At 46.7% G+C, this 26,766-nt stretch overlaps 1 protein-coding gene and 1 long non-coding RNA gene across 6 annotated transcripts in view; one reads left to right on the forward strand and one right to left on the reverse strand.

The window, feature by feature from the left end:
- LOC102899438 overlaps positions 1-26,766 on the forward strand; it is a 561,352-nt gene that overhangs the window by 514,003 nt on the left and 20,583 nt on the right. For 2 of the 4 annotated variants that reach the window (XR_006593108.1, XR_006593109.1), the window contains exons 9-10: positions 9,408-11,551; positions 13,365-13,521. This is a non-coding gene — a long non-coding RNA (uncharacterized LOC102899438). Of the gene's footprint in view, positions 1-9,407; positions 11,552-13,364; positions 13,522-16,916; positions 18,567-19,350; positions 22,446-26,766 lie in introns of those variants that run through there. The other 2 variants (XR_006593107.1, XR_006593106.1) reach the window with 2 other exon arrangements.
- ANOS1 (anosmin 1) overlaps positions 9,221-26,766 on the reverse strand; it is a 187,052-nt gene continuing 169,506 nt past the window's right edge. For both annotated transcript variants that reach the window (XM_023249109.2, XM_023249108.2), the window contains exons 10-14: positions 20,319-20,413; positions 18,110-18,281; positions 17,098-17,318; positions 14,357-14,498; positions 9,221-13,098 (exon numbers count right to left, since the gene is read on the reverse strand). In XM_023249109.2, the coding sequence (XP_023104877.2) occupies positions 13,040-13,098; positions 14,357-14,498; positions 17,098-17,318; positions 18,110-18,281; positions 20,319-20,413 (689 nt within the window). In that variant the 3' untranslated portion in view covers positions 9,221-13,039. The remainder of the gene's footprint in view (positions 13,099-14,356; positions 14,499-17,097; positions 17,319-18,109; positions 18,282-20,318; positions 20,414-26,766) is intronic.

Genomic DNA, 26,766 nt, shown 5'->3' on the forward strand with positions numbered 1-26,766 from the left:
ATTTCATTATTTTTGATGGTTGAGTAATATTTCATTGTATAAAAATACCCCATCTTCTGTATCCATTCAGTGGACACTTGGGCTGCTTCCATAATTTAGCCACTGTAAATAATGCTGCATTAAACATAGGGGTGCATATACCTTTTCAAATTAGTGTTTTTGTAGGGTTTTTTTTTGGTAGATAACCCATTAGTGCAATTACTGGGTCATAGGGTAGTTCTATTTTTAATTTTTTGAGGGACCTCCGTACTGTTTTCCAAAGTGATTGCACCAGTTTACGTTCCCATCAACAGTGCACAAGACTTCTTTTTTCTCCAGATCCTTGCCAACACCTGTTGTTTCCTGTGTTCCTGATTTTAGCTATTCTGACAGGTGTGAGGTGATATCTCTTCATGGTTTTGATTTGCATTTCCTTGATGATGAATGATATTGAGCATCTTTTCATGTGTCTGTTGGCCATCTGTATGTTTTCTTTGAGGAAATGTCTGTTCTTGTCTTCTGCCCATTTTTTAATTGGATTATTTGGGGCGTTTTGATGTTCACTTATATGTTATTTATATATTTTGGATACTGACCCTTTACTGGATATATCACTTGCAAATATCTCCTCCCATTCAGTAGGTTGTCTTTTAGTTTTGTTGATGGTTTCCTTTCCTGTGGAGAAGCTTTTTATTCTGAGGTAGTCCAAATGGCTTATTTTTCATTTTGTTTCCCTTGCCTCAGGAAACATATCTAGAAAAATGTTGCGACAGCCTATGTCAGAGACATTATTACCTGTGCTGTGTTCTAGTATTTTTGTGGTTTCAGGCCTCATATTTAAGTCCCTAGTCTATTTTGAGTTAATTCTTGTATACGGTGTAAGAAACTGGTCCAGTTTCATTCTTTTGCATGTAGCTGTCCACTTTCACAGCACCATTTGTGGAAGAGACTGTCTGTTTCCCATTGCATATTGTTGCCTCTTTTGTCAAAGATTAATGCCTGTGTAATTGTTGGTTTATTTCTGGGCTCTTTATTCTGTCCTACTGATCTGCATGTCTGTCTTTGTGTTGGTGCCATACTGTTTTGATTACTACAGCTTTGTAGTGTATCTTGAAATATGGGATTGTCATTCCTCCGGTTCTTATTTTTGAAGATTGCTCTGGCCGTTTCTAGGAGGATTTGTTGTAACTCTGTGAAAGATGCTGTTGGTATTTTGATAGAGAGTGTGTTAAATCTGTAGATTGCTTTAGGTGGTATGGAAATTTTAACAATCTTCGTCTTCCAATCCGTGACCATGGAGTATCTTTCCATTTGTTTGTGCTGTCTTCAGTTTCTTTTATCAAAGTTTTATAGTTTTCAGAGTATAGGTCTTTCACCTCTTTGGTTAAGTTTACTCCTAGATGTTTACATTTTTGGTGCAATTGTAAATGGGACTGTTTTCTTAATTTCTCTTTCTGCTACTTCATTGTTAGTGTACAGAAATGAAATGGATTTTTTTTTTAATTTATTGTCGAGTTGACTAAGATACAGTATATACAGTGTGCTCTTGGTTTTGGAGGTAGATTCCCATGGTTCATCACTAACATCCAACACCCAGTGCTCATCCCAACAAGTGCCCTCCTCAGTGCTCATCACCCATTTCCCCCTTTCCTCCACCCCCATCAACCCTCAGTTTGTTCTCAGTATTTAAGAGTCTCTTATAGTTTGCCTTTCTCCCTCTCTAACTTTTTTTATTTCCCCTTCCCCTCCCCCATGGTCTTCTGTTAAATTTCTCAAGATCCACATATGAAAGAAAACATATGGTATCTTTCTCTGCCTGACGTATTTCACTTAGCATAATACCCTCCAGTTCCATTGCTGCAAATGGCCGGATTTCATTCTTTCTTATTGCCAAGTAGTATTCCATTGTATATATAAACCACATCTTCTTTATCCATTCATCAGTTGATGGACATTAAGGCTCTTTCCATAATTTTTCTATTGTTTAAAGTGCTGCTCTAAATATTGAGAAACAACTGCCCCTATGCATCAGTACTCCTGTATCCCTGGGGTAAATTCCTAGCAGTGCTATTTCTGGGTCATAGGGTAGATCTATTTTTAATTTTTTGAGGAACCTCCACACTGTTTTCCAGAGCGGCTGCACCAGTTTGCATTCCCACCAACAGTGCAAGAGGGTTCCTGTAGGGAACGGATTTCTATATATTGATATTGTATCATACAACTTTACTGAATTCCTTTGTTACTCCTACTAGTCTTTAGTGTTTTCTCCATATAATGTCATGTCATCTGCAAATGGGGAAAGTTCTACTTCTTCCTCTAACCTGGATACATTTTATTTCTTTTCCTTTTCTGATTTCTATGGCTAGGACCTCCAGTACTGCGCTGAATAGAAGTGGTGGGAGTGGACATCCTTGTGTTGTTCTGGATCTTAGGAGAAAGCTGAAATTTTTTCACCACTGAGCATGATGTTAGCTGTTGATTTTTCACAGATGCCCTTTATTATGTTGAAGTGTAGTCCCTCTAAATCTACTTTGTTGAGGGTTTTTATCATGAATGGATGTTCTACTCTGCCAAATGCTTTTTTTGTATCTATTGAAATGATCATATGGTTTTTATTCTTTCTCTTGTTGAGAGATGTGATGTTATCACATTGATTAATTTGCGAATATTGAACCTTCCTTGCATCCCAGGAATAAATCCCACTTGGCCACAGTGAATACATTTTTTAATGTATTGCTGGATTTTTTTTGCTACTGTTTTGTTGAGGATGTTTGCACATGTTTATCAGAGACATTAGCCTGTGGTTCCCTTTTTTATGGTGTTTTTATCTGGTTTTGATATCAAGGTAATGCTGGCCTTACAGAATGAATTTGGAAGCTCTCCTTTCTCTTCTATTTTTTGGCATAGCTTGCAAAGAATAGTTATGAACTCTTCTTTAATGTTTGGTAGAATTTCTCTGTGAAGCTACCTGGTCCTGGACTTTTGGTTATTGGGAGGTTTTTAATTTTTTTTTTTTTTAATTTCAGTATAGTCAACATACATTGTTATATGAGGGTCATCTTGGGAGCTTTTTTGATTACTGATTCAATTTCATTTCTGGCAATCAGGCTGTTCGAATGATATATTTCTTTTTAAATATATTTTTATGAACATTTTTTTACATTTAAATTTTACTTAATATACAATGCAATATTGGTTTCAGGAGTAGAATTCACTGGTTTCTCACTTACATATCTATATCTTTCTGAGTCAGTTGTGGGAGATATATGTTTCAAAGAATTTATCCATTTATTCTAGGCTGTCCAATTTGTTGGCATATAATATTTTATAATATTCTCTTATAAATCCTTTGTATTTCTACGCTGTTGGTTGCTTATTTCTCTTTAACCTCTGATTTTACTTGAATCCTCTCTCCCTCTTTATTCATTTACTCATTTATTTATATTTTGATGAATGTGGCTAAAGGTTTATCAGTTTTGTCGATCTGTTCAAACAGCCAGTTCCTGGTTTCACTGATCTGTTCTTTTGGGTTTTTTTAGTTTCTATTTTGTTTCTTTCTGCTGTAATCTTTATTGTTTCCTTCCTTCTACTGTTTTTGGGTTTTCTTTGTTCTTCTTTGTATAGCTTATTTAGTTGTAAGTTTAGGTTGTTTCTTTATGATTTTTCTTGCTTCTTGAGGTAGACTTGTATCGCTATAAACTTCCCTCCTGGATTAGCTTTTGCTGCACCCCAAAGATTTTTGACCGTTTCATTTTGTCTGCCTGTGGTTCCCCCGCCCCCCCTTTGATTTCCTGGTTGATCCATTCATCATTTAGTAACATCTGATTTAACCTCCATGTGTTTGGGTTCTTTCCAGATTTTCTATTGTGGTTGATTTCTAGTTTCATGGCATTATGGTCAGAAACAATATATGACATGACTTTAGCTATTTTTATTTTGTTGACACTTGTTTTGTGGCTTGACATGTGATCTTTTCTGGATAATATTCCAAGTGTACTTCGAAAGAATGTGTCTTCTGCTGTTTTAAGATGGAATGTTTTGAATATATCTATTAGATCCTTCTGGTCCAGTGTATCATTCAAAGCTACTGTTTTCTTGTTGATTTTCTGTTTGGATGATCTATCCATAGACATAAGTGGGGTATTTATGTTTGTTTTTAGGTGTTTTATGTATTTGGATGCTTTTATGATGGGTGCATAAATATTTGCAATTGTTATATCTCGTTGGATTGTCCTCTTTATGATTAGAGAGTGTCTTTCTTTGTTTCTTGTTACAGTCTTTGTTTCAAACTCTATTTTGTCCATTATAAGCATTGGTACTCAGGCTCTCATATCACTTCCATTTGCGTGATAAATGCTTTTCCATCACTTCACTTTCTGTCTTCATGTGTCCTTAGGTCTGAAATGAGTTTTTTGTAGGCAGCATGTAGATGGATTTTTTTTATCCATTCCGCCATCCTGTATCATTTGATTGGAGCAGTAGTCTCTTTACATTCAAAGTATTTATCGATAGCTATGTATTTATTGTCATTTTGCTACTCGCTGTATGGTTTTTCTGTTTCTTCTCTGTTCCTCTCTTCTCTTGCTCTGTTCTCAGTTACTTGGCTTTCTTTAGTGACATACTTGGATTCCCTTCTCTATTTTTCACATATCTGTTACTGATTTTTGATTTGTGGTTACATTAGGTTTGCATACAACATCTTATGCATATAGCAGTGTATATTTTGTAGGTAGTTGGTTATGTTCGTACCATTTTTTTAATGTTTATTTTTATTTTTGACAGAGAGAGAGAGACAGAGCATGAGCAGGGGAGGGGCAGAGAGAGAGGGAGACACAGAATCCGAAGCAAGCTCCAGGCTCTGAGCTGTCAGCACAGAGCCTGACATGGGGCTCGAACTCACAGACTGCAAGATCATGGCCTGAGCCGAAGTTAGACACTCAATCGACTGAGCCACCCAGGCGCCCCTGTACCATTTTTTAAATAATTTTTTAAAAATGTTTATTTATATTTGAGAAAGAGAGAGAGCAGGGGAAGGGCAGAGAGAGAAGGAGACACAGAATCTGAAGCAGGCTCCAGGCTCTGAGCTGTCAGCACAGAGCCTGATACAGGGCTCAAACCCATGAACTGTGAGATCATGACCTGAGCTGAAGTCAGACGCTTAACAGACTGAGCCACCCAGATGCCCCTATACCCTTTTTTAAAATGTTTAATGTTTATTTACCTTTGAGAGAGAGAGAGAGAGAGCGAGAGAGAGAGAGTGCGAGCGCACACACTGGTGGGGGAGGGACAGAGAGAGGGAGACACAGAATCCGAAGCAGGCTCCAGGCTCTGAGCCGTCAGCACAGAGCCCAATGCGGGGCTTGAAACCACGAACCGTGAGGTTGTGACCTGAGCCAAAGTCGGACGCCCAAGCGACTGAGCCACACAGGCGCCCCCATTTGTACCCGTTCTTTACTCCTCTCCCCCGTGACACACGTTTTATGTATATGGTATCACACTTTACATCCTTTTATTTTGTGAATCCCTTGATTGATTTTTATAGATATACTTACTTTAACTGCTTCCGCGCTCCTACTTTCCTTACTCCTGCTTATGGTCTTTCCTTTCCATTCAAAACTATGCCTTTAACATTTCTTGTAGGGCTGGTTTGGTGGTGGGAATGGTGCCCACCAGCTCTTTAGTTCTTGAAGAAGTCTCCTGAGGATTTGTGCCCTTCTATCCTGTGCTCTGAGATTACTCAACACATCTCCCTCCCATATACTCCAGTTGTTGTTCAAACTGTTGCTTCTGTGTTGTACCTCAACAGTTCTTTGTTATGCTGCCACTTGATGGGCAGAGACTGAGTTTCCTCTCACCCTCTGGCTCTCCCAGAGCCGAGCCTGGTGATGTTTAAAATTCTAGGTGTTAAGCCCCAGGATTGTTAGAACTTAGAAGTCAAGTGCCTCTGGTTTTCAAAGCCAAACATTATGGGTATTTGTTTTCCCCATGTGGGTCCCCAGAGCTGGGGGGTGCCTGCTCTGGCTTCTCCTCCTCTCCCTTCTCTGTACCCGCAGCGTCCCTCCCTCCCGCAGACAGTCCTGCAGGTGTTTGGTTCCCGAACACGTCTCTGCCCTTCCTATTCTCAATACGGCCTCTTTTCTACATTTAGTTGTGGAGAGTCTTGGGTCATCTCCTGGCTTATTGACACTCATGTGGGTGCATTCATATGATTATAGCTGTAGGACGAGGAGAGCCTAGGATCCTCCTTTCTGCCATGCTGTACACAGTACCTTTTGTAACTTGAGCTTGTGGAGGACAGGCTGACAGGCAGAAGAGTCTAGTGGCCTGATACTCATGGCCCAGGTTCATTTTCAGACTTTGTAACTCACTAGCTACCTGATCTGGAGCTGACTTAACTTGTGTCTCACTTTCCTCAGCTTTAACATGCTGCTATCCCCTTAGGATGATTGAAGAAATGAATGAACTCATGCAAATAGCACACTTAGCCAAGTGCCTCACTGTTACTGCGCCCTCAGTAAATGTTAGCTGTAGGGGTTAATTCTATTAGCTGTTTCCCTTGTAAACTACAGAGAGGGCCTTATGATCGACCCAGCGCAATACCCAGAGGGTGCACTCAACGAAGGCATGAGGAATGGTTTCCATTATTCGTAATGCAGCCAATTGCTTTTGATGGGCTGTCGTTTGAGATGAGGAGGGAGATATCTGGGACAAAGAGGTCAATCAGCATCAGTTTTGGATTGCACACAGTCTGGGGCTGGAAGTTCACTGACAGATCGATTCTAATTGGCTGTCTTTGACTACATGTAAATCACTACAAGCTGCCTCTCTGAAAGCTGTTTCACCAGGCCAGAAAAGATTATAATTTCCACTAACGGCACACTAGAATATCCAAGCTGTGTCTGACCACCTATATGTTGTATCAGTATGTGCCACGGTAAATCCCCAGGTACCAAGAGAAGACTGGGCTATCTCTAGGTATACCTGCGTCTGTCTACATGTGGGACTATCTGCAAGTGTACTCAGTGTCTGTGTGTCTGTCTTCGCATATGATTCAGTGAAGCATAAAGTGTGGTCAGAAAACTTCACTCCGGTGCAATCCAATTGTATGCTACGGTATGACTCTACTCCTTCAGCTCTGTGAGCAGGAATGTCTACACCATTTGTCGTTCATTCGTATCTTCCCATCGTCTAGAAGAGTGGTTCTCCACATCAGGCACATACGAGAATTAGCTGGGGAATTAGCTTTCAAACAGCTCTGTTGTCCACACGTCACTCCACGTCTGAAGGTACCAGAAGACACTGGCCTTCTTCAAAGCCTCCCAGGGGATTCAAGTAGGCAGCCAGTTCTGAGAGCCACTGACCCAGGGTCATGCTAATAACCAGGGGCGATCATTCAAAACTCAATCTTTACATGTTACAGTAATCTGAGACTGGAAACTTCCCTACTTTGGGCAGCGTTTACTGTTGTAGATAATGAATTTCAGTTTCCTTTTTTTTTTCTTTCTCAAAGCTACTTGTAGACCATGGATATGCACCTGGATTACTGTTAGTCCATGAAATGACTTTTCAGATACATACATTTTAATTACACTTAAATTTAGTTTCACTGAATAAGACCGGTTTCTCAGACATGCAGCCTCTTCACCATGACGTATACCTGTGCATATAGGTAGATATATTAGGTATACAGGTGTATCTACATTAGGATTGCTAACATTTGTTTTCTATCGAAGTAAGACTCATGTAAACACAAAGTGTTAAAAGTGTGCAACCCAGTAGCTTTTGGTACATTCGCAATGTTGTGCAACCACATCCTATAGGTACAGAGCATTTCCATTAACTCCAGAGGGAGGCCCTGTGCCCGTGGAGCAGTCACCGGCATGCCCCCACCCCCAGCTCCTGGCAACCACTCATCTGCCTTCTGCATGGGGACTTCCTGAGTCCAGACGTCTGATAAAAATGCAGGCATACAGGGGTGCCCGGCTGGCTCGGTCGGTTGAGCGTCCCGGCCTTGGCTCAGGTCATGATCTCACAGTTCATGAGTTCGAGCCCCCCTCTCTCTCTTTCTGTCTCTCTCTCAAAAATAAACATTTAAAAAATGCAGTCCTACAGTATGTGGCCTTTGGGGTCTGGATTCCTACATGTTATTGCTAATTGTTTTTAAAGAATCTGTCACCATTGTGGTTTGAAAATTCCTCAGTGATGTTCAGAACATGTTTCTGTCTGTGGCTCACCTGCCAGTATGAGTCTTATCACTGCGGCTTCCAAAACGTGTCCCCAATCTGTTGGCTTCCCTGCACATCTGTGACTGTTGCACTTTAATCCGCAATCCCGTCTTTGCCAGGACAAAGGCCACGTCTTTGGCCTGATCTGCCCCCTTATTTTTCTTCACACCAGCTCTTCTGCCCATGGCTGCCAGAGTGATCTTTAAAAATATTCACGAGACCTTGAATTTCCTATCCTGGCCTCTCTCTCCCTGCATCCCATAGCGTCTCAGCTCCCCACCTCTGAGCATTTCCATTTATTATTATTTGCTGTTCATTTATTGTCATGTCTTATCTATCACGCCTCTGCCTACTTTGAGGAAGAAAGCAAACGGGGAGCTTTCCTTTTGTAGGCAATGTCCCACCTCTAGAACAGGACCAGGTACACAGCAGAAACTGAGGGAATGTTTGTCGAATGAATGAATGTATAAATCAGGTGGGTGATTTTACGGAGGAAGGAGAAGATTGAGGTTCCCCTGGAGAACACCACGTTATTCCTCACTCTTTATGTGGTGGCATTTGGCTCATTCAGAGCAGCTAGATACGCTGATGTCCCAGTGGAAAGTGCAGGAAAGGCTCACAATTGTCCTTGGATGCTGGGAACCGGGAGCTCTGAATACAGTGCATGGTGTTGAAAACCACAGAGGCGGGGACGAGGACTAAGAGAAGTTCGTACCTCTAGCCTTGTATGCATGCATGGGGGAGGGGGACACTTTGAATTGTAGACTATTGACAAAAAAATGCCACCAAAGCCATCAGTAATAACAGCCGTAAGTAAATACCATGAAAGAAATCTCAAGTGTCATCTCCAGGCCCCAGAATACTTTCATTAGGATGAAGTACGTTTGCCACACCTCAGATTCCATTCATACTGACTTTTTGACTCTCGCTGGGAACATAGGGGAAAAAAATGGAAAAATAAAAGTATGGTTTTTTTTTGTTGTTTTTTTTTTTAATAAATGAGTCTAGTCCACCGGGCAGGTGTAAGGATACTTTATTACTGAATCAGTATGTACAAACTCTAACATGAAAATAATGAGTCACAGAATATCAGACTATTTACAATACTTTTTTTTTTTACAAAATGCTTTTTTTTTTTTACAGGATTACTTCTCTCTAAATAACATGACAGACACACACACAAATCACTTTTTTTTATTACAGACATAAATAAATATTGACCTGAAATGACCAGTCTAAGAGGCGTGATCTCTGTTGGCCATTTGGATGAGAAGGTAGGTCTCTTGTTATCTGCACACTACAGTATAATTAAGTAAAGAAATAGTAACTTTACATACAGACCTCTGTTAATCACTCTGTCAATGGTAGAACTTGCTAAAATACTCAGTAGAGGTAAGAAACGGAGTCTGGCCATGCACAATCATAGGTAAGAGTCACCATCGTTATGCATTTATTATTTTCCGTGAGTTATAAGTACATGCAACAGTTAGCCTTCCTGTTCTGGTTACAACGTGAAGGTTTGTATAAAAAGATTCAGAGATAGTTGGAATCGTGGGAATGAGCAAACTTAGTTACTAAATCCATGGCACAAGGTGTAAGAAAGGGCATTAAATAAATAAGTCATTATCACAAGTGACGCTGACTAGTAGGAAGGACAGAATTACTGTGGGTACTTGCACGATACAGACACGAGTCAAAATTCAGCGTCGCCATCACGGGTTTCAGAGCACATAAGACACACTACGGGGGCTTTGAAGTCGAATGTTGTAACTTCCCGGGGCTTACTCCTGTAATTTACTCAGTTCCTTATGCAAGGCAAAGAATCACTGGCTGTCCCCGGTTGGGGACATCTGGCGGGTAAGGAGCCAGGGATGCTGTGCTACACCCCAGAGCGTAACCGGCCCCAGCGCCCCATCTGCTGAGCTGCAGAAAGCCTGCTTTGTAGAGTTAGTGACGGGCTCTTTCAGGTTCCCAGGAAACAGACGTATCTTTAAACTTGGGTTTGTTTCATAATCGTTTCAAAAAACTCCCTGCCATCAATTTTAGTGTCTCTACTATGTCATATTAAAACAACAAATGGCTTAAAAGGGCACACGCTCACTTATAAATGTCGCCCCACGGGGCCCCAGTTAGAAAAAGAGGGCAGAACAGGTAACTTCACCGGCCGCTGTGCTGAAGCCGCCAGCCGGGACTTGAGGACTTGCTGTTTTGGGTGGGCATTTTGAAGAGTGAATACTGTCACTGAATATATGTGTCCTCATAGAAGAGAGATGCATTTAATTTCAATAAGATGTATTCGAGACTTAGCCACGTAGACTGTGTTTAGAGAAAAAAAAAAAACAACCCATAGGTTATATCCCTTTATTAGGGCTCAAATTTTTAAAATTAAAGTATATTTTGGCTAATTTGCATATGATTAAAATTCATAGAAGAAACTCATGTTTCTTTAATCACCCAATCAATAGCATTTTTCTCCCAAAAATGTGAATAATATTTAAGTTACGAATGTTACTGCAGAATTAGATGCTCCTAGGAGCTGCTTTCGATTTCCTAAGGGAGCTGTAAGCTTCAGAACGTTCATGCAAACTAAACATAGATTTGCTCATCGTCTCTTACCCAGATAAAAGAAACATAATTAAACTTTATAAAATTAAACTTATATAATAATTTAATATTTTGTATGTATGTATACACGCCTCCATTTTGAACTATACAACCATACAGAAATTTGCTGGCGCAAATATTGGATTTGTTCGTGACAAAGTAACAGACGAACTTGTAGCCAATGTTAGACATCTTCATTTGCGGAAATTTGACAATTTGAAATTCAGCTGCTGCTAAGGGCACTGGCATGAGTCAGAGCTTCCTGGAAGATGCTGTGGTGTTGGGTCAAGCTCGGGGCTGTTTGAAAGGAGGGCTGTCTGCCGTGCTGTGCGTTCCAAATGCGAAACTCTGGGAACCAGGTGACCTCACACCACGTTGTGCTAAGGGTGTCGCAGACCCTGTTGGGAGCTGCAGAAAACACTTAGGAAGCAACACGCGCTTCCTGCTGAGACTCCCCAGGAGCGTCACTTGTGCTAAGCTGCAAAATATTGCCTGTGTCGTCGACTTTTAAAAGTCGTTACCGCACAGGAACCAGTTTTCAGTATCTGTCACCACATATCCATGCGTATGGACCGTGTTTCCTAAAGATGTGCATCGACAGGACAGGAAAATCAGTCTCTCTCCATTTTGTAGCGCATTTGCTTCCTGACACCGTGGAGAAGCCACAAGAAGTGAAGGAGTCCTGAGTTCTCTCCTCCAGGAGCGGCCAGGGCGTCCGCACGCTCTCAGGAAACCACACCACGGTAGGTACCCAGTCCCACCATCAAAACCCAAGAAGACGGTACCGAAACCTTCCCCAGTTTATGTAGGTACACAGTGGGATGAGGAAGGCTTTCCTTTTCAATGTTTAACTTCTGACACATTGCTGTTTCCTCATAGAAGAAACACCGGTGGGGAAAATATATAATCCTTTTCTCTAGAAGCACTGTGTCTTTATCCACCTTCGGTAGCTGTGAAAACCATTTCTTCGGTGAGTCTCAAGGTCTGTGATGTGTGTGTGTGTCACACACACAAACAAGTACCCAGACACAAAAACATATCTGTGCATTTCAAACCATAAACATGGATATTCCCTCAAGAGCAAACTTTATCCGACTAAACGCTTCTGGGTGTAAGGCTGCCCCAAGGTGCACTGCAACATCACATATGGTTGATATGTCTTGACCCGAGTCCATGCCACAAAGGGGTAGTTTGGAGGCAAACAGTACGATAGAATGGATTTGAAAGACTAAATAGCCGTCCTCTGTCAATCATGGCCTCGTGTTTCCTACATGACCGAGAATAGGGAATATTCTAGCATACAAGTAGCTTACTTTGATTAAGAAAAGGCAAAACTTAGTAAGGACTGGAAGATACCCAGTAGTTGGGATCCTTTCATTTTAAGCAAGAGGTTTTGTAAATTTTTAGGTTCGTGAAGTGGTAAAACAAAGCCTATCAGCAGCAATTTTCTGCGTTAAGAAAACAAGGAAAAGGGAAGTAAGAAAACATGTCAGGAAAATGTCTCATTTTGCAGGATGAAATGTTAAAAAGTATCCCCAGGAAAGAAGTTTCATTTCTCCAAGGCAGACTCTGGATAGCAGCGTGATTGGCTGAATCTTTCCTGTTTTGGATGTCTTTTGAAAACCGCAGTTGACAGACGCGATGCTCATTCGCCTTTGTGTGAACGTAGCTTCGGGACATGCGGAGATTTAAATTAATTGCTGTACTTGAGGTTAACCTTTGTCAGTTAAAAACTACATGTGGTATAAATCATCTTAGGAAAGATCGGAATAAATAGGGCCTAAAAACTGCCATCATCTCAGTTGACTCTGCAAATCAAAGCCATCGTTGAATCTAAAAACGTGTTGTTGGTTTAGCGTTATGCTTCGTGTGCGTGTGTGGACTGTGTTGAGAATGTGCTCCTCCAAATGCAGGGAGAATGTGCTCCTCCAAATGCAGGGAGATCTCACTTCTGCAGTCATTCGACGGGGATTCGTATGTGGATATTTTAGTGTCCAGTGTCACGGGCCTTACCTTCCTCTCCTCCGTCCCCGCAGGAAGCTGGGTCCCGTCCCCACTGGCTGTGTGTTGCTAGTTTCCAGAGGTGCCCGAGATCAGCAGAGGTTCCTCGGACGCAGAGTTATAGGGGCAGGGAGTTGTGTGGGGCGCCTGCCTGTAGAGCCACACGTGCCGGCCCAGCAGCTCAGCACGCCGGCACATTCCTTCACTTCTTAGACGTCGTTTGGAGCCGTCTAGTACCTTTCTGGGGAAGCCTTGTAATGATGAGGATGCCGATGTTTGAGGTGGGGTCCTGAAGGGTGACAGGACAGACGTATCAGTCATTGCTGCTTTGCAGGAAGCCAGGTACCGGCTGACGGTGAAAGGATCAGAGCCAGGAAGTCTTCCCTCCCACATCCTTGTCTTCCCTGCTCCGAATCGGCCTCCCCTCCTGCTCTTGCTCACCCCTCGGTTTCTCCCCCAAATCCATAAACTCACAAGAGGACTAGGACAACCCCCTTTCCTGCATTGTACAGTTATCCAAGGACACCAAAGCCCTTTCTTTTCTTTTCTTTTCAGGTTTGTTTTTTGACAGAGAAGGGGAGGAGCAGAGAGAATCCCAAGCAGGCCCTGCACTGTCAGCGTGGAGCCCGACGTGCGGCTCGAACTCACGAACCATGAGATCCAGACCTGACTGAAACCCAGAGCTGGACAGTCAGCCTACTGAGCCACCCAGGTGCGCCCCCCCCCCCCAAAGTCCTTCTATTTCCTCGGAAGTTAAAAACGTAACCAGTCCTCGCATGAAACCCATTTTCAAAGGAGGAGTATCAGGACAGCATTCACCCGACCTTTACAGAGAGAAGGGGCTGCCGAGTTCTCCCAGGCTCATTGGCGTCTGCCTCAATTCTAGCCGCGAACGGTAGTCGGGGCCAGTGTAGCTAGTACAATTGTAAATGTAAAACCAGGATTCCTGCTCTATTTTCTTAGCAACAGACAAATCTGGAGGCACCGCTTTATAAATTTAAGCTGGAAAGAGATGAAGTCCATAATCTAAACATCGGCAAGCGTCTCAGTGTTTTTGAAACAGCAGGTGACGATTCTTTTTAAAAACCTGGACTTCACAGTAAATCCAGTAGATTGATTTGGGTCATAGTATGAAGAAAATGTATGTCATATATTACACTCAAATGTGTGTCGTGAGAAAATAATCCTTAGCAACGTGCTTCCTAGATCATCGCATGTGAAAATGGTAGTTTTTAAAACAATTTCGGATTGCTGTGAGGTTATAGATTTTTCTCCCTCATGTGTATTTACAGTGTAAAAGGTAAGTAGAGAGCCTGATACGTGTAGAAAACAGAAGGGAGGAAAGGGATGCCAGGCAGGGAGGGAGCACTTAGTCACCAAGCACACGATGATGCTAATGTGGCTAGAATCAAGTCCCGTGCTGGACACACATGGGGCGGAAGGACTTGAGATGAAGAGAACCCCCCGCTTCACAGGGATCTGTGATAACTCGGTCATTTATCGGAGTGTTTCCCCACATCTGCTGACTTTCTGTGTCCCACACTCACTGTGCACCGAGGGCAGTGTGAGGTCGGGCGTCCGGAAAGTTTTGATGGTGGCCGGCCCTTCCCCTCCCGCGGTCAGCACCTGCACTTCCAGTCGGTACAGCGTAGATGGCCTCAGATTGGGCACTGTTAGGACGTAATGATCCTGAGGGAGCCACACAAAAGGAAATGCTCATCAGTGACCCTTTGAAAACCAGCAGGCACAGTGCAGACGCATTCTCCCGCAGGCTGGTCCCAGAGAACAGGTGTGAGTGGTCAAATGGGTGTTAGTGCAGAGACTGGGTGTGAGCACGGAGAACAGGTGTGAGCGGCCAGAGAATAGGTGTGATTGTGGAGAAAAAGGGAGTGGTCGAGAACAGGTGTGAGCATGGAGAATAGGTATGAGCCCTTGAACATGTGAGCACAGAGAACAGGTGGGAGCACGGAAGATATGTGAGTGTGGAATAGTTGTAAGTGGCCAGAGAATAGACCTGAGTGTGGAGTAGGGGTGAGCATGGAGAATAGGTGGGAGTGGTCAGAGAACAGGTGGGAATGTGGAGAACAGATGGGAGTGTGGAGAAGAGGTGGCAGTGATCAGAAAACAGGTGGCAGTGGTCGGAGAATAGGTGGGAGCATGGAGGACAGATGGCAGTGGTCAGAGAACAGGTGGGAGTGTGGACAACAGGTGGCAGTGGTCAGAACAGGTGGGAGTGTGGAGAACAGGTGGGAGTGGTCAGAGAACAGGTAGGAGTGTGGACAACAGGTAGGAGCATGGAGGACAGGTGGCAGTGGTCGGAGAACAGGTGGGAATGTGGAGAACAGGTGGCAGTGGTCAGAGAACAGTGGGAGCGTGGAGAACAGGTGGGAGTGTGGAGAACAGGTGAGAGTGGTCAGAACAGTGGGAATGTGGAGGACAGGTGGCAGTGGTCAGAGAACACGTGGCAGTGGTCAGAGAGCAGGTGGGAGTGTGGAGGACAGGTGGCAGTGGTCAGAGAACAGGTGGGAGCGTGGAGGATAGGTGGGAGTGTGGAGGACAGGTGGGAGTGGTCAGAGAACAGGTGGGAACGTGGAGAACAGGTGGGAGTGTGGAGGACAGGTGGGAGTGGTCAGAGAACAGGTGGGAACGTGGAGAACAGGTGGGAGCGTGGAGGACATGTGGGAATCGTCAGAGAACAGGTGGGAGTGTGGCGAACAGGTGGGAGTGGTCAGAACAGGTGGCAGTGATCAGAGAACAGGTGGGAGCGTGGAGGACAGGTGGCAGTGGTCAGAGAACAGGTGGGAGTGTGGAGGATAGGTGGGAGTGTGGAGGACAGGTGGGAGCATGGAGGACCGGTGGCAGTGGTTAGAGAGCGGGTGGGAGTGTGGAGGACAGGTGGGAGCGTGGAGAACAGGTGGGAATGGTCAGAGAACAGGTGGGAGTGTGGTGAACAGGTGGGAGTGGTCAGAGAACAGGTGGGAGCGTTGAGAACAGGTGGGAGTGTGGAGGACAGGTGGGAGTGATCAGAGGACAGGTGGGAGTGGTCAGAGAACAGGTGGGAGTGATCAGAGAACAGGTGGGAGCGTGGAGGACAGGTGGGAGTGGTCAGAGAACAGGTGGGAACGTGGAGGACAGGTGGGAATGGTCAGAGAACAGGTGGGAGCGTGAACAGGTGACAGTGATCAGAGAACAGGTGGGAGCGTGGAGGACAAGTGGGAATGGTCAGAGAACAGGTGGGAGCATGGAGAACAGGTGGCAGTGATCAGAGAACAGGTGGGAGCGTGGAGGACAGGTGACAGTGGTTGGAGAACAGGTGGCAGTGGTCAGAGCAGGTGGGAAGCGCAGCAGCCTCACAGGGGAGACTGGCGGCTCCCACTCGGCCAGAGCCCTGTGCCGAGTTGCCTCTCAGCACCCCGCTCGACCCTGGCAGCCCAGCGCACTTGGCAGGGTTCATGTGTGCCAAAGTGCCAGTTCTCAGGGCTCACCCTTGAGATTTCAGTGTTTGTTCCTTAACATAAGACTTTCCCATGGTTGAAAGTTTTCATCTGCACATCTTGTGATGTGAATTCTTGATCATCCAAAGTTCAGTCAACGAGCCAAGAGTTTTCCACAAAACACAGTATCTGTCAATGCCCAGGACTGAACATGTTTATTTTCATGCCAACACATTCTTTTCAGAATTCAATAAAACCTAACACATTCATAGAATAACTACTTTTCTAATTCCAAGGAATTTTTCCTTCCGGACTTGTTTTTTTCTTTCCTTTCTTTCTCAGTGGACCAGGAGTTGGATGTCCTAAGGGCATTTTTAGAGAGGGTAAAAGCCCACACATGGGGTTTGTTTTGTTTTTTTTTTTCAATCCAAAGAATTAAGTGGCCTGGAAGACAGGCCAATTCATTATGGGCTCTCGCCAGATTTGAAGGGGGTAAAGGGAGAGAAACAACAAGCTTCTTTGAGCTGTTTTCCCCCAATTTAACACTTCAAACAGGGCAGGTCCGCTTGGACCCGAGGGACAACGGTTAAACCACTTGCCCACAGGACAGGCTCGGGGCTGCTGAAGGAATCACAGGTCATGTCCCGCTGACCGTTTTCCCTGCTCACAACAGCACCTATCATAGGTCACGAACACTTGCACAACAATGGCTCCAGAAGAAGAAAATGTGGGAAGACGCCTCAGCAGTATGGCACGCATTGTGGCATGAGTACCCCCCCCCCCACCTCCAGTGGCCGCTGACGACCAGCCGCGGACATGAGCGACATGCACACAGGAAGCAAGTCGACACCTACGGAAGGCAGTATCTGCGACTGTGAGATGATGCTGTTGGGCAAGCTGTTCTGTCTGCTCTCCGTCGTGACCTCGGCCCAGGTCACCTGAAAGCCAGTCATGGGCTGATAGAGATTGGCTTTGGCCATCTTCCAAGAAAAGTGGCCCGTGATGTTAACATCTTGGACGACAAACGAGGCAGAAAGGTTCTCGGGCTTGGCGAGCACCTTGGCAGGCACGTGACCTGGAGGGAGAGGACATAAGAGGCAGAGTTAGGCTGCGGGACGTGGGAGCTGTTTGCACATATCGCGGGCACTTCAGGCAGCCGCTCCCCAGGGGAGGCACACGCGGTCTGACCTCGGTCCTCATGCAGGGCTTCAGGCCATCACCTCCATGACCTACGGGGACAGTCAGCCAGAGGTGGTCTCATGCGGCCACTCTGCTGGGTGGTTTGGGGACTCTCTTTAGGACCCAGCCCTGGGGACGGGAGGAGAGAGGTCTCCGCCACGTGGCAAGATCTGGCCACTTCCTCAAGAGAGAAGTGAGCGCCATGACCGGGGTGGGTAGTGACGCTGTGAGAAGTGATCCCGTGTCAGAGCCGCGTTTCGCAAGTCCTGGGGTACTCGTTCCGCCTCAGGACAGGAGGACAGGTCCCGGTAAGGAGAGCAAACGGAGGAAGGTCAGGGGAGGGGTGTTGTGCAAAGTACGTAAAGGTAGGTCACGTGGCACAGCGGTGGGGTGAAAACGAAATAATTTCTATAGAACACGCCTGAGTACAAGCACTGGAGAAACCTTGGCTTCGTTTCTAAAGGGGTGATACTGCCAGCAGAGGATGTCACTGTTAGAGGTGACAGCAGAGGATGTCGTGCTGTTAGAAGGACAGAATGTGGCCCACGGCCATATACTGCCTCCCAACCTGGGCCGTCAGATTTAGAAAGCGGGGGACGTTCGCTTTCTCGGGCGTTGTGCAATACAGTTTGGAAATGTTTTCCAAGTGTGGCTGGCCTCACAATGCACGTTCAGCCCAAGACGTACCTGCTTCGCCGGGACAGCTCATGTGCCGGTGGCTTTTCCCCTTCAGGGCAGAGCACGGCGGAGTCGTGAAGAAAACGGTTTCTGCCTTCAAGCGGCCCTTGGGCCGAATCGGCTGCACAGTCACCTTATATTTGCAGGAAAACGACAGATCCTGAAGAATGATATAATTTTCCTAGAGCGAGAGAGAGAGGGAATATGCTAGCCATACGTCTCATTAGGGACCAAGATGTGGCAGATGAGTCCTGTTCTAACCAGGATAGTTTCCTGTGCATGCGTGCAGTGTGGCTTTTATAAAAACTACGAAGGAGACACTGTGCATGTTCTGGTTCCTCACGACTGTGGGCCGTCCCATGGCGTGGGACACGGCCCCTGGAAGAGAACAGGACCGCGGCGTGGCAGGACCGAAGCAGCTTCATGGGACCTTCCAGGCCGCGTGGGACGGTTGCCAGCCACACAGGTGGGAGTGCCAGACTGTGAACCCACGTCTCATTTGTTCCTGACGTCTAGTGTGTACCAGAGCCTGAGGCACACGTGTACGAGATGCAGGGGCTCAGCCCGCGGCCTCGGTCACGGGTCAGGATGGAGGCGGTAGTGGTGGGCGGAGTGGGGGACAGGCGCAGAGAGGACGCAGCTGGCCCTCTGCCCAGGGGTGACGGGTGGGCGGGCAGAGCCAGGGCACCGGGCATGCCGTGGGGAGAGCGGGACCAATGGCGGCCTCTGCCTGAAACACTGCTCTTCGGGAGCAAATCTACACTCCGGATGGGAATCTGCTGGAAGCCCACGTCAGCCACTAAGGACAGACTTCGCAGCTACGTAAAGAATGCGTGTGAGTGGCGGGGAAGGCAGGCCTCCGTAGCTACAGATAAAGTAGCCCGTGCTGCATCAGAGCTTGAAAATAAATGGGTCTAAACGTCCTTTACAAATGGCAGTGGACGAGGTGTGAGCCTTTAGCAGACTGCTTTCTCGGGATTTTCATTCTTATTTCTACCAGATACGGGATACGTGTTCAGCAAATGCGTATTATGACCTTCAGACTTTCTAGAGAGGGTAAGGCTAGGATTGGGTGGTCCCCTGAAAATAAGCCAGATTTTATACAATGCCAACGCATGCATAAGTAAAAAAACTACTAGAAGCCTCGCCTCTGCCCATAAAAAATTTAATAAGCCCCGCTTCCGGTCATTTCTTTCTCTGCTTTTCAAGTACTTTTCCCTTTTTAAAAATGTTTCTTTTTTCTTTTTAAGTGAACGCCACAAACTTTGGGAACCACTTAAGAAAACATAAAAGGAACAACGTTGGCGAGCATGAGTCGGGACAAGTCAAATCCAGTAAAAAGCTGTATTTCTGCAGACCCACTGACATGTTTTATCTTACCACCTTAAAGTTACGTGATCAAGATAGGATTCTAAAAATACCCCACTTGCTTAGAAAATAGTCCAAAGAAAAATGTTCTGCCGAAATAGCGTATATCAACATGTGAGACATGTGAGGCCATGCCTTTGGAAATCTTAGACTGTCCTGCTAGATCACAGACAAGTTACTGGCATCGATATTCTGGACACCTCACCGCCCTCTGCACCGTTTTGCTGTTGGTCCCTTGATGGCCCTCTGTAGCTTGTGCATCAGCCCCAAATATTTGGAATAACACACTGGCTGGTACCGAAGGGTTCCTGCCTGCAAGGACGTAGCGTTCTGTTCAAGTGAAAAGTCAGAAACGGTCCTGGCACACCGGCTGCGACTCAGGGAACGTCTTTCCTTCCCCGGACGAGGAGGAACTAGCCAGCGACGCGGCAGAGCAAGATGGGACGTGACAGGGTCGGACGGAAGTTCACAGGCACCGTCCCACCCGCAGATCGTGCTGCCAACTCAGGACTCAGAGAACAATTCAAAGCTTCTGTCCGGCTAAGTCGAGACACACGGGGGGTCTCAGAAGCGTTTCCCCCTGACCTGGGCGTTCCCCACGAACCGTGTCTGCAGCCTCTGCGTTTCAGGCCCTGCCGTGTGCCCCCACGGGACGGCGCCCTCAGCGGATACTGCAGGACTGAACACAAGGACCGTTGTGTTTTCACTTCCACCTCGCGATCACCCAACAGCTAATCCGTGAGCACGAGCTGTGTGCGTCGTACCCCGGGCACAGCTCTCAGTCCGCGGTGTCCACACATCGAGGGAAGTGAAGTCGCGCTGAGACTCGGGCGGTGTCACCGTCTCTTACCTGGGTGATGCCAGAAGAGGTCTCTGCTCCGGCACTGCGGTTGTGGGCACAGACCTCCGGCAGCCACTGCACGTGGTATCGGTCGACGCTGAGATCTGTAAGGTCAGAAGGCACAGAGAGGACGGTCTGGAGCCACGGGCCGCACAGCCCGCGGCTCTCAGATCGCGACAACGGGCAGGGAGGAAATGAAGCTGTGGAAGGGAGCCGCAGACGCAGAGCCGCGGAGGCGAGCGGGCCTGCAGAACTCACTGTCGGGAGGAAAGCCTGGGGGGAAACCTGGCGAAATGCGAGAGCCAGCCGGAAAGCACAGGAAAGTCACAGCCACGGGGCTGTCAGGAGGTCTTGAGAGAAACGTAGCCGCGGGGCCGGCGCTGAGCGGAACCCCCACAAGAAAGGGCGGCACTCGGCCGTGGGCGTCTTTGCTCCTGGGAGACGGAATGAGCGTCCCGAGTGTGAATCCCACAGGTGGCTGACAGAGCCGACAGACCCAGGCAAAATCGAAGCGTTTTCCTCACGCTGGGAGCACTGAGCAGTCCGACGAGCTCCCCTGTGTGCCTCACACGTTCCCCCAGCACAGACCCAGGTGGGCACCTTTCCCTTCCAGCGTGCACAGGTGCATATCCTCACACGCCCGAGTGTCTGATCTCTGCGGAACCCTGACTTGCCGTCCAAGACAGAACGTGGGTTCCCTGGCACAGCGTGTCCACTGCCCACACGTGGCCTCACTTGGGGCAAATCTCTCAGATAAAGGACAGACTGATGACGAGCCCCCCGCCGAGCGTGGGAAGAGGAGGTGTGGCCGGCATCAGGTTTATTCACCAACCCGCGGGCCCGAAGGTGTGGAAAGGCACTGCCCTGCCACCGATTAACACCGCGTCCCCGCTGTTCACGCCAAGTGTTTCACGGAGGTTTCCAGAGGGTTAAACGCTTTGACGGGATTGGGTGGTTCTAGTGGGAGTTCACTTGGAGCACTTTGGATCGAGAAAAGAGGAGCTTTCAGTCAGAGAGGACGAGCGGATATCAAGCGGGCACCATCAGTTCCGGGAACCACTTACCAGAGGTTTTAAGAATTACCCAACAGGCATCGGGGCTTTTTTTTTTTTTCAGGGGAAGAATCGTACGTTATACACAAGAATGAAGTCAATGAATGAATTCATATGCTTTCTTTCAAGTGGTGCCGTTCCAGGTATACAAACCGCTGCTCTCGGGACTTAAAAGCTCACAGAGCTACATAAACAACAAACAAAGCATGTAAATGTACGTTAGGCCAGAAGGTAATTTGGCTACAGATTAATGCCCAAGATAAGCAGGCAGGTGTGTTGCCTTATCGATTCACTGGCTTATCTCCTTGAGACAGAACTTTGCAGTGAACGTGGGGAGGAGGCCTGGAGGTTGCTGTGGGCAGAGCATGCGGCCGCGAGCAGGCCATCTGCCTGCCACTGCCCAGCTACGGTGTTTGCAATGACGAAAATACCGCGCATGTGGTGGCCCCTAGTCACTCGTGCCTGTAAAGCAACTGAAGTTCGTGGGTCCGAGCCCCGCGTCGGGCTCTGTGCTCACATCTCGGAGCCTGGAGCCTGCAGCCTGCTTCGGGTTCTGTGACTCCTCTCTCTGCCCCTCCGCCTCTCACGCTCTCTCTCTCTCTCTCAAAAATAAACATGAAAAAACAACATTTAAAAACATTTAAAGACCTTATCTGCTTTCATGCTATAACACTGTTTATGATTGTAGAAGCTTGAAATAGACTTCTACTTACTTTTTCTGGGTGAGCTTACATATTACAACATTTACAATATGCACTTTCCCTCTTTAATAACTTCAAAATGGCTCGTTACTGACCTCCTTGGCATAGCAACCTGATACTTGGGATCATTTCCTCATTAACAACACTGGCAAGAAGAAACTGCTCTAGGGGCCTTGCCAACTAAATTCTGTAGCAATAAGGATAACCAAAAATACCTTTCCCAGCAAAACAAGTGACAAGAAAGGTCAAAGAGAAAATTTAAGGGACGTAGATAAGAACCGAAAATTGTATCTTGGGGTGCCTAGGTGGCTCAGTCGGTTAAGCGTCTGACTTCAGCTCACGTCATGATCTCACGGCTTATGGGTTCGAGCCCCTCATTGGGCTCTGTGCTGACAGCTCGGAGCCTGGAGCCTGCTTCGGGTTCTGTGTCTCCCTCTCTCTCTGCCCCTTCCCTGCTCATGTTCTGTCTCTCTCTCAAAAAATAAAACATTAGGGGCGCCTGGGTGGCTCAGTCGGTTAAGCATCCGACTTCAGCTCAGGTCACGATCTCACGGTCTGTGAGTTCGAGCCCCGTGTCAGGCTCTGGGCTGATGGCTCAGAGCCTGGAGCCTGCTTCCGATTTTGTGTCTCCTTCTCTCTCTGCCCCTCCCCCATTCATGGTCTGTCTCTCTCTGTCTCAAAAATAAATTTAAAAATGTTAAAAAATTTAAAAAAAAACATTAAAAAAATTTTTTAAAAATGTTATTTTGTACAGAGACACCAGGTAAACAGAACGAGATGATAGTATGTGGCCAATAAGTAAAAACTGTATGTTGATACTTGAAAAAATAAAAAATGATTTTTTTCAAGTCAATAATTTTAAATTACAGGAGCATCAGCAAACAAAATCTGTACTCATGTCTCCTTATACTCATGACAATGACTTAACTGATTTTGGCTCTGCTGTGAAAAAGTCACTCTAAACGCAGGCAGACAGAATAAAACTGGTCACCCGCCATTTCTGCCTCAGCGTCTCTCAGGCTTGTCTTTAGTGCAATGAGATCACCAAACGGAAAACACAATTTGATAAAACACCGATTTGGGCCCTCAGGTCTCCGCACATTGCCTTGTAGTTCATGCCATCACCCACAGCAGCCCGCTGGCCCCATCAACAGAGTCCCTCCACGTCCCCCGCATGGAGCACACGGGCACTAAAGTGGCACCGATGTGAAGTCAAGTCATCCGTAGCCGGGGACAGTCTGCGGGACGCTTCTCCTGTCAAGGCAGCTCGAGTAGGACAAACCAGAGGCAGAGCCAGTGTCCCGGCATGAATTTCTGGTTCCCTGGTTATTCTAGCCTGCTAATTTAGCATCCCTGACCCTCAAGGTTCCAAAACACTATGTAAACACCACACGGCCACTTGTCTTTACTTTGGGTCTTCTGTGCTCAAGACCTTCAAAACTGTCCTGACCTTGGGGCACCTACGTGGCTCAGTCGGTTGACGTCCAACTTTGGCTCAGGTCACGATCTCGTGGCTCATGGGTTCAAGCCCCCCATCAGGCTCTGTGCTGACAACTCAGAGCCTGGAGCCTGCTTCGGATTCTGTGTCTCCTTCTCTCTCTGCCCCTCCCTCGCTTGTGCTCTGTCTCCCTCATTCTCAAAAAAATGAATAAATGTTACCAAAAAAAAAGTCGTGAGATGGGAAGAGACTCTTGTCTGCTCTGGGGCTGACACTCCCTGCTGAGGGGACTGATTCTGGTTTGTGCTAATACTGTGATGTGGCATACAGTGATAGCTGAGTCCTCTCGGGACTCTAAGAGTCGTATGCATTGTTTACAACATGGTTCTGTTTTCCTAAGAAGAGGTGCTAAGAAGGACACATTGGGGGCAGCTGGGTGGCTCAGTAAGTTAGGCATCCAGCTTTGGCTCAGATCCTGTCACCCTCTCTCTGCCCTTCCCCCATTCACAGGCACTCTCTTGCAAAAAATAAAAAAAAACAAATGACATTGGACCCGCGCTTTCAACTCCATCCCCTTCCCCCATCAGCTCTAGATGAGCCCAGCCTTGCCTGAGTTCATGGTCCGCTTTCTGAATAATTTTGTGCAGTCCCACGGCTTTCAGTATCATTTTCTTGGACTTCCAGGGAAGAGGGCACAGGAGGAGGATCCCAAGCTCACATAATGACACAGATGCAGCAAGATAACACCCACCTCAGTGTAAACAACCCAGAAAATGACCCGAAGCCTAGCAGAACAGACTCATGACAGCTACATGTAGAGAAGAGGCACTGTGAAGAGGGTAGAAAGAGCAGAGACATGGGTGGCAATTAACCAGAGCCCCAGGGCTGTCCCGGGAGAGAAACTCCATGGGCGTGGACCCTCACACCAGGGACCCAAAGCACAGGGGGACTCACACACGGAAGACAAGGCCCATAACGTCTGGCTTTGCAAACTAGAGGGGCAGAATTTCTTGAATTATTACCATCAGTAGAGCTTAAACATTAAACTCAGCAGGGATGACTCTGGAGAGCTGGAAGGTGAGGAGACAGAGTCCCCGCCTTTAAAGAGACAGCATAACAAACAGTCCTGCTGAGATACAGCACAGAAGCAACAGGATGAGAAACCCCTGGGGTTCACAGGAGGGAGATCTGTTTAGTAACCTTAGAATATGTGCTGCAGGGAAGGGATCTTTGGGAAGTTTCTCCAAGAACAACAGTGGCAGGCACCATTTCTCTCCCCGACCTCCCTGCCTCGAAACAGGGACGCCTGCTGCAGGACAAATACTCTCTACCTGCTTGCTAACAATGCTCCTCTGCAGACACGCCCCCTGAAGCCAGATCTGGGCTGCATGTGGAACCTTGCTAACTCCGCACACCCCTGCCCCCGTGTTCTCCTGCGGGACCCACCCCCTCCAACACACCTTTGGCCAGAGCCCATCTAAAGCAGTGCACCCAGCCTGGCACTGCGCAAACAGTCCCGTCAGAGGCCAACATCACCCCAAAGCAACTCCTGCCCCAGGGCGAGGGGAAGGCAACCAACATGCCGGGACAACTGCACTGTAGCCCCAGCAGTGGGCTGGAGGCAGACCTCGGGTCTGACTGCAAGCCCCACCCACCAACAGGAGCTTCTCAGAGGACAACACAGGAACCAAGCCCTGCCCACAACAGGCAGAGAGAGCCATGGAAGACAACTGGCCTGAAGGGAAACACAACTCAGCTACAAGAGCGCAGCGCACACAACACACAGAGCAGACGCCCCTGAGGTGCCAGACTCTGGTGAACAGGGGACACTGCATATGGGGCACTACAGAATTCTTCTTCATAAGGACACTGCTTTCAAGAGCAGGAGACGTCACTGACTTCCCTGACACAGAGAAACACACACGGAGAGTTAGACAAAATGAGGAGGCAGAGGAATATGTTCCAAATGAAACAACAGGACAAAATCACAGAAAGAGAGCTAAACAAAATGCCTGATAGAGAATTTAAAGTAATGGTCATAAAGATACTCACTGGACTTGAGAACAGACTAGAGGATCTCAGTGAGAACATCAACAGAGAGATAGAAAACATAACGAAGAACCAATGAGATGAAAACATCAATAACAGAAACTAAGAATCAACAAGAGAGAATAAACAGGAGACTAGAGGAAGCAGAAGAAGAGAGGCAGTGCATACTGGAGGACACGGTAATGGAAAGCAATCAAGCAGAACAGGGGAGACAAAACTATTAATAACAACAAATGATAATACACTGAGGGAGCTCAGTGACTACATGAAACGTAATAACATTCACATTATAGGGGGATATAAGAAGGAGAAGAGAGAGAAAAAAGGGGCAGAAAATGAGTATGAGGAAATCATAGCTGAAAACCAAATCTGGGGGAGAAAACGGAAATCTGGATCCAGGAGACACAGAGAGCCCCCAAAATATCAACCCAAGGAGGTCCACAGAAGATAAATAGTAATTAAAATAGGAGAAAGGAGTGATTAAGAGAGAATTTTACGAGCAGCAAGAGAAAACAGTTGCATACGAGGGAAACCCCCTAAGGTTATCCACTGATTTTCAGAAGAAACTCTGCAGGGCAGGGGCGCCTGGGTGGCGCAGTCGGTTAAGCGTCCGACTTCAGCCAGGTCACGATCTTGCGGTCCATGAGTTCGAGCCCCGCGTCGGGCTCTGGGCTCATGGCTCGGAGCCTGGAGCCTGTTTCCAATTCTGTGTCTCCCTCTCTCTCTGCCCCTCCCCCGTTCATGCTCTGTCTCTCTGTCCCCAAAATAAATAAACGTTGGAAAAAAAAAAGAAACTCTGCAGGGCAAAAGGGAGTGGCATGATATATTCAAACTGCTGAAAGAAAAAAGGCTCACAGTCAAGAATATCCAGCCAGGTTATCATTCAGAATAAAAGGAGAGAGAAAGAGTTTCCCAGACATACAAAAGCTAAAGGAATTCATCACCACTAAACCAGCCTTACAAGAAATGTTAAAGGGGCCACTTTGAGTGGAAAAGAAAGACCATAAGCAAGAATAAGAAAAGCAGTAAACACAAGCAGTAAGTTTTTCTACGAATGGATTCACAAAATAAAAGGACGTAAAGTATGACACCATATACCTAACATGTGGAGGGGAGAAGAATAAAGAATGGTTTCAAGCTTAAGTGACCATTGGAGCACCTGGGTGGCTCACTCGGTTGAGCATCTGACTCTTGATTTCGGCTCAGGTCATGATCCC

Source organism: Felis catus, chromosome X, assembly GCF_018350175.1.
Source record: "Felis catus isolate Fca126 chromosome X, F.catus_Fca126_mat1.0, whole genome shotgun sequence".
In the NCBI taxonomy this organism is placed as follows: Eukaryota; Metazoa; Chordata; class Mammalia; order Carnivora; family Felidae; genus Felis; species Felis catus.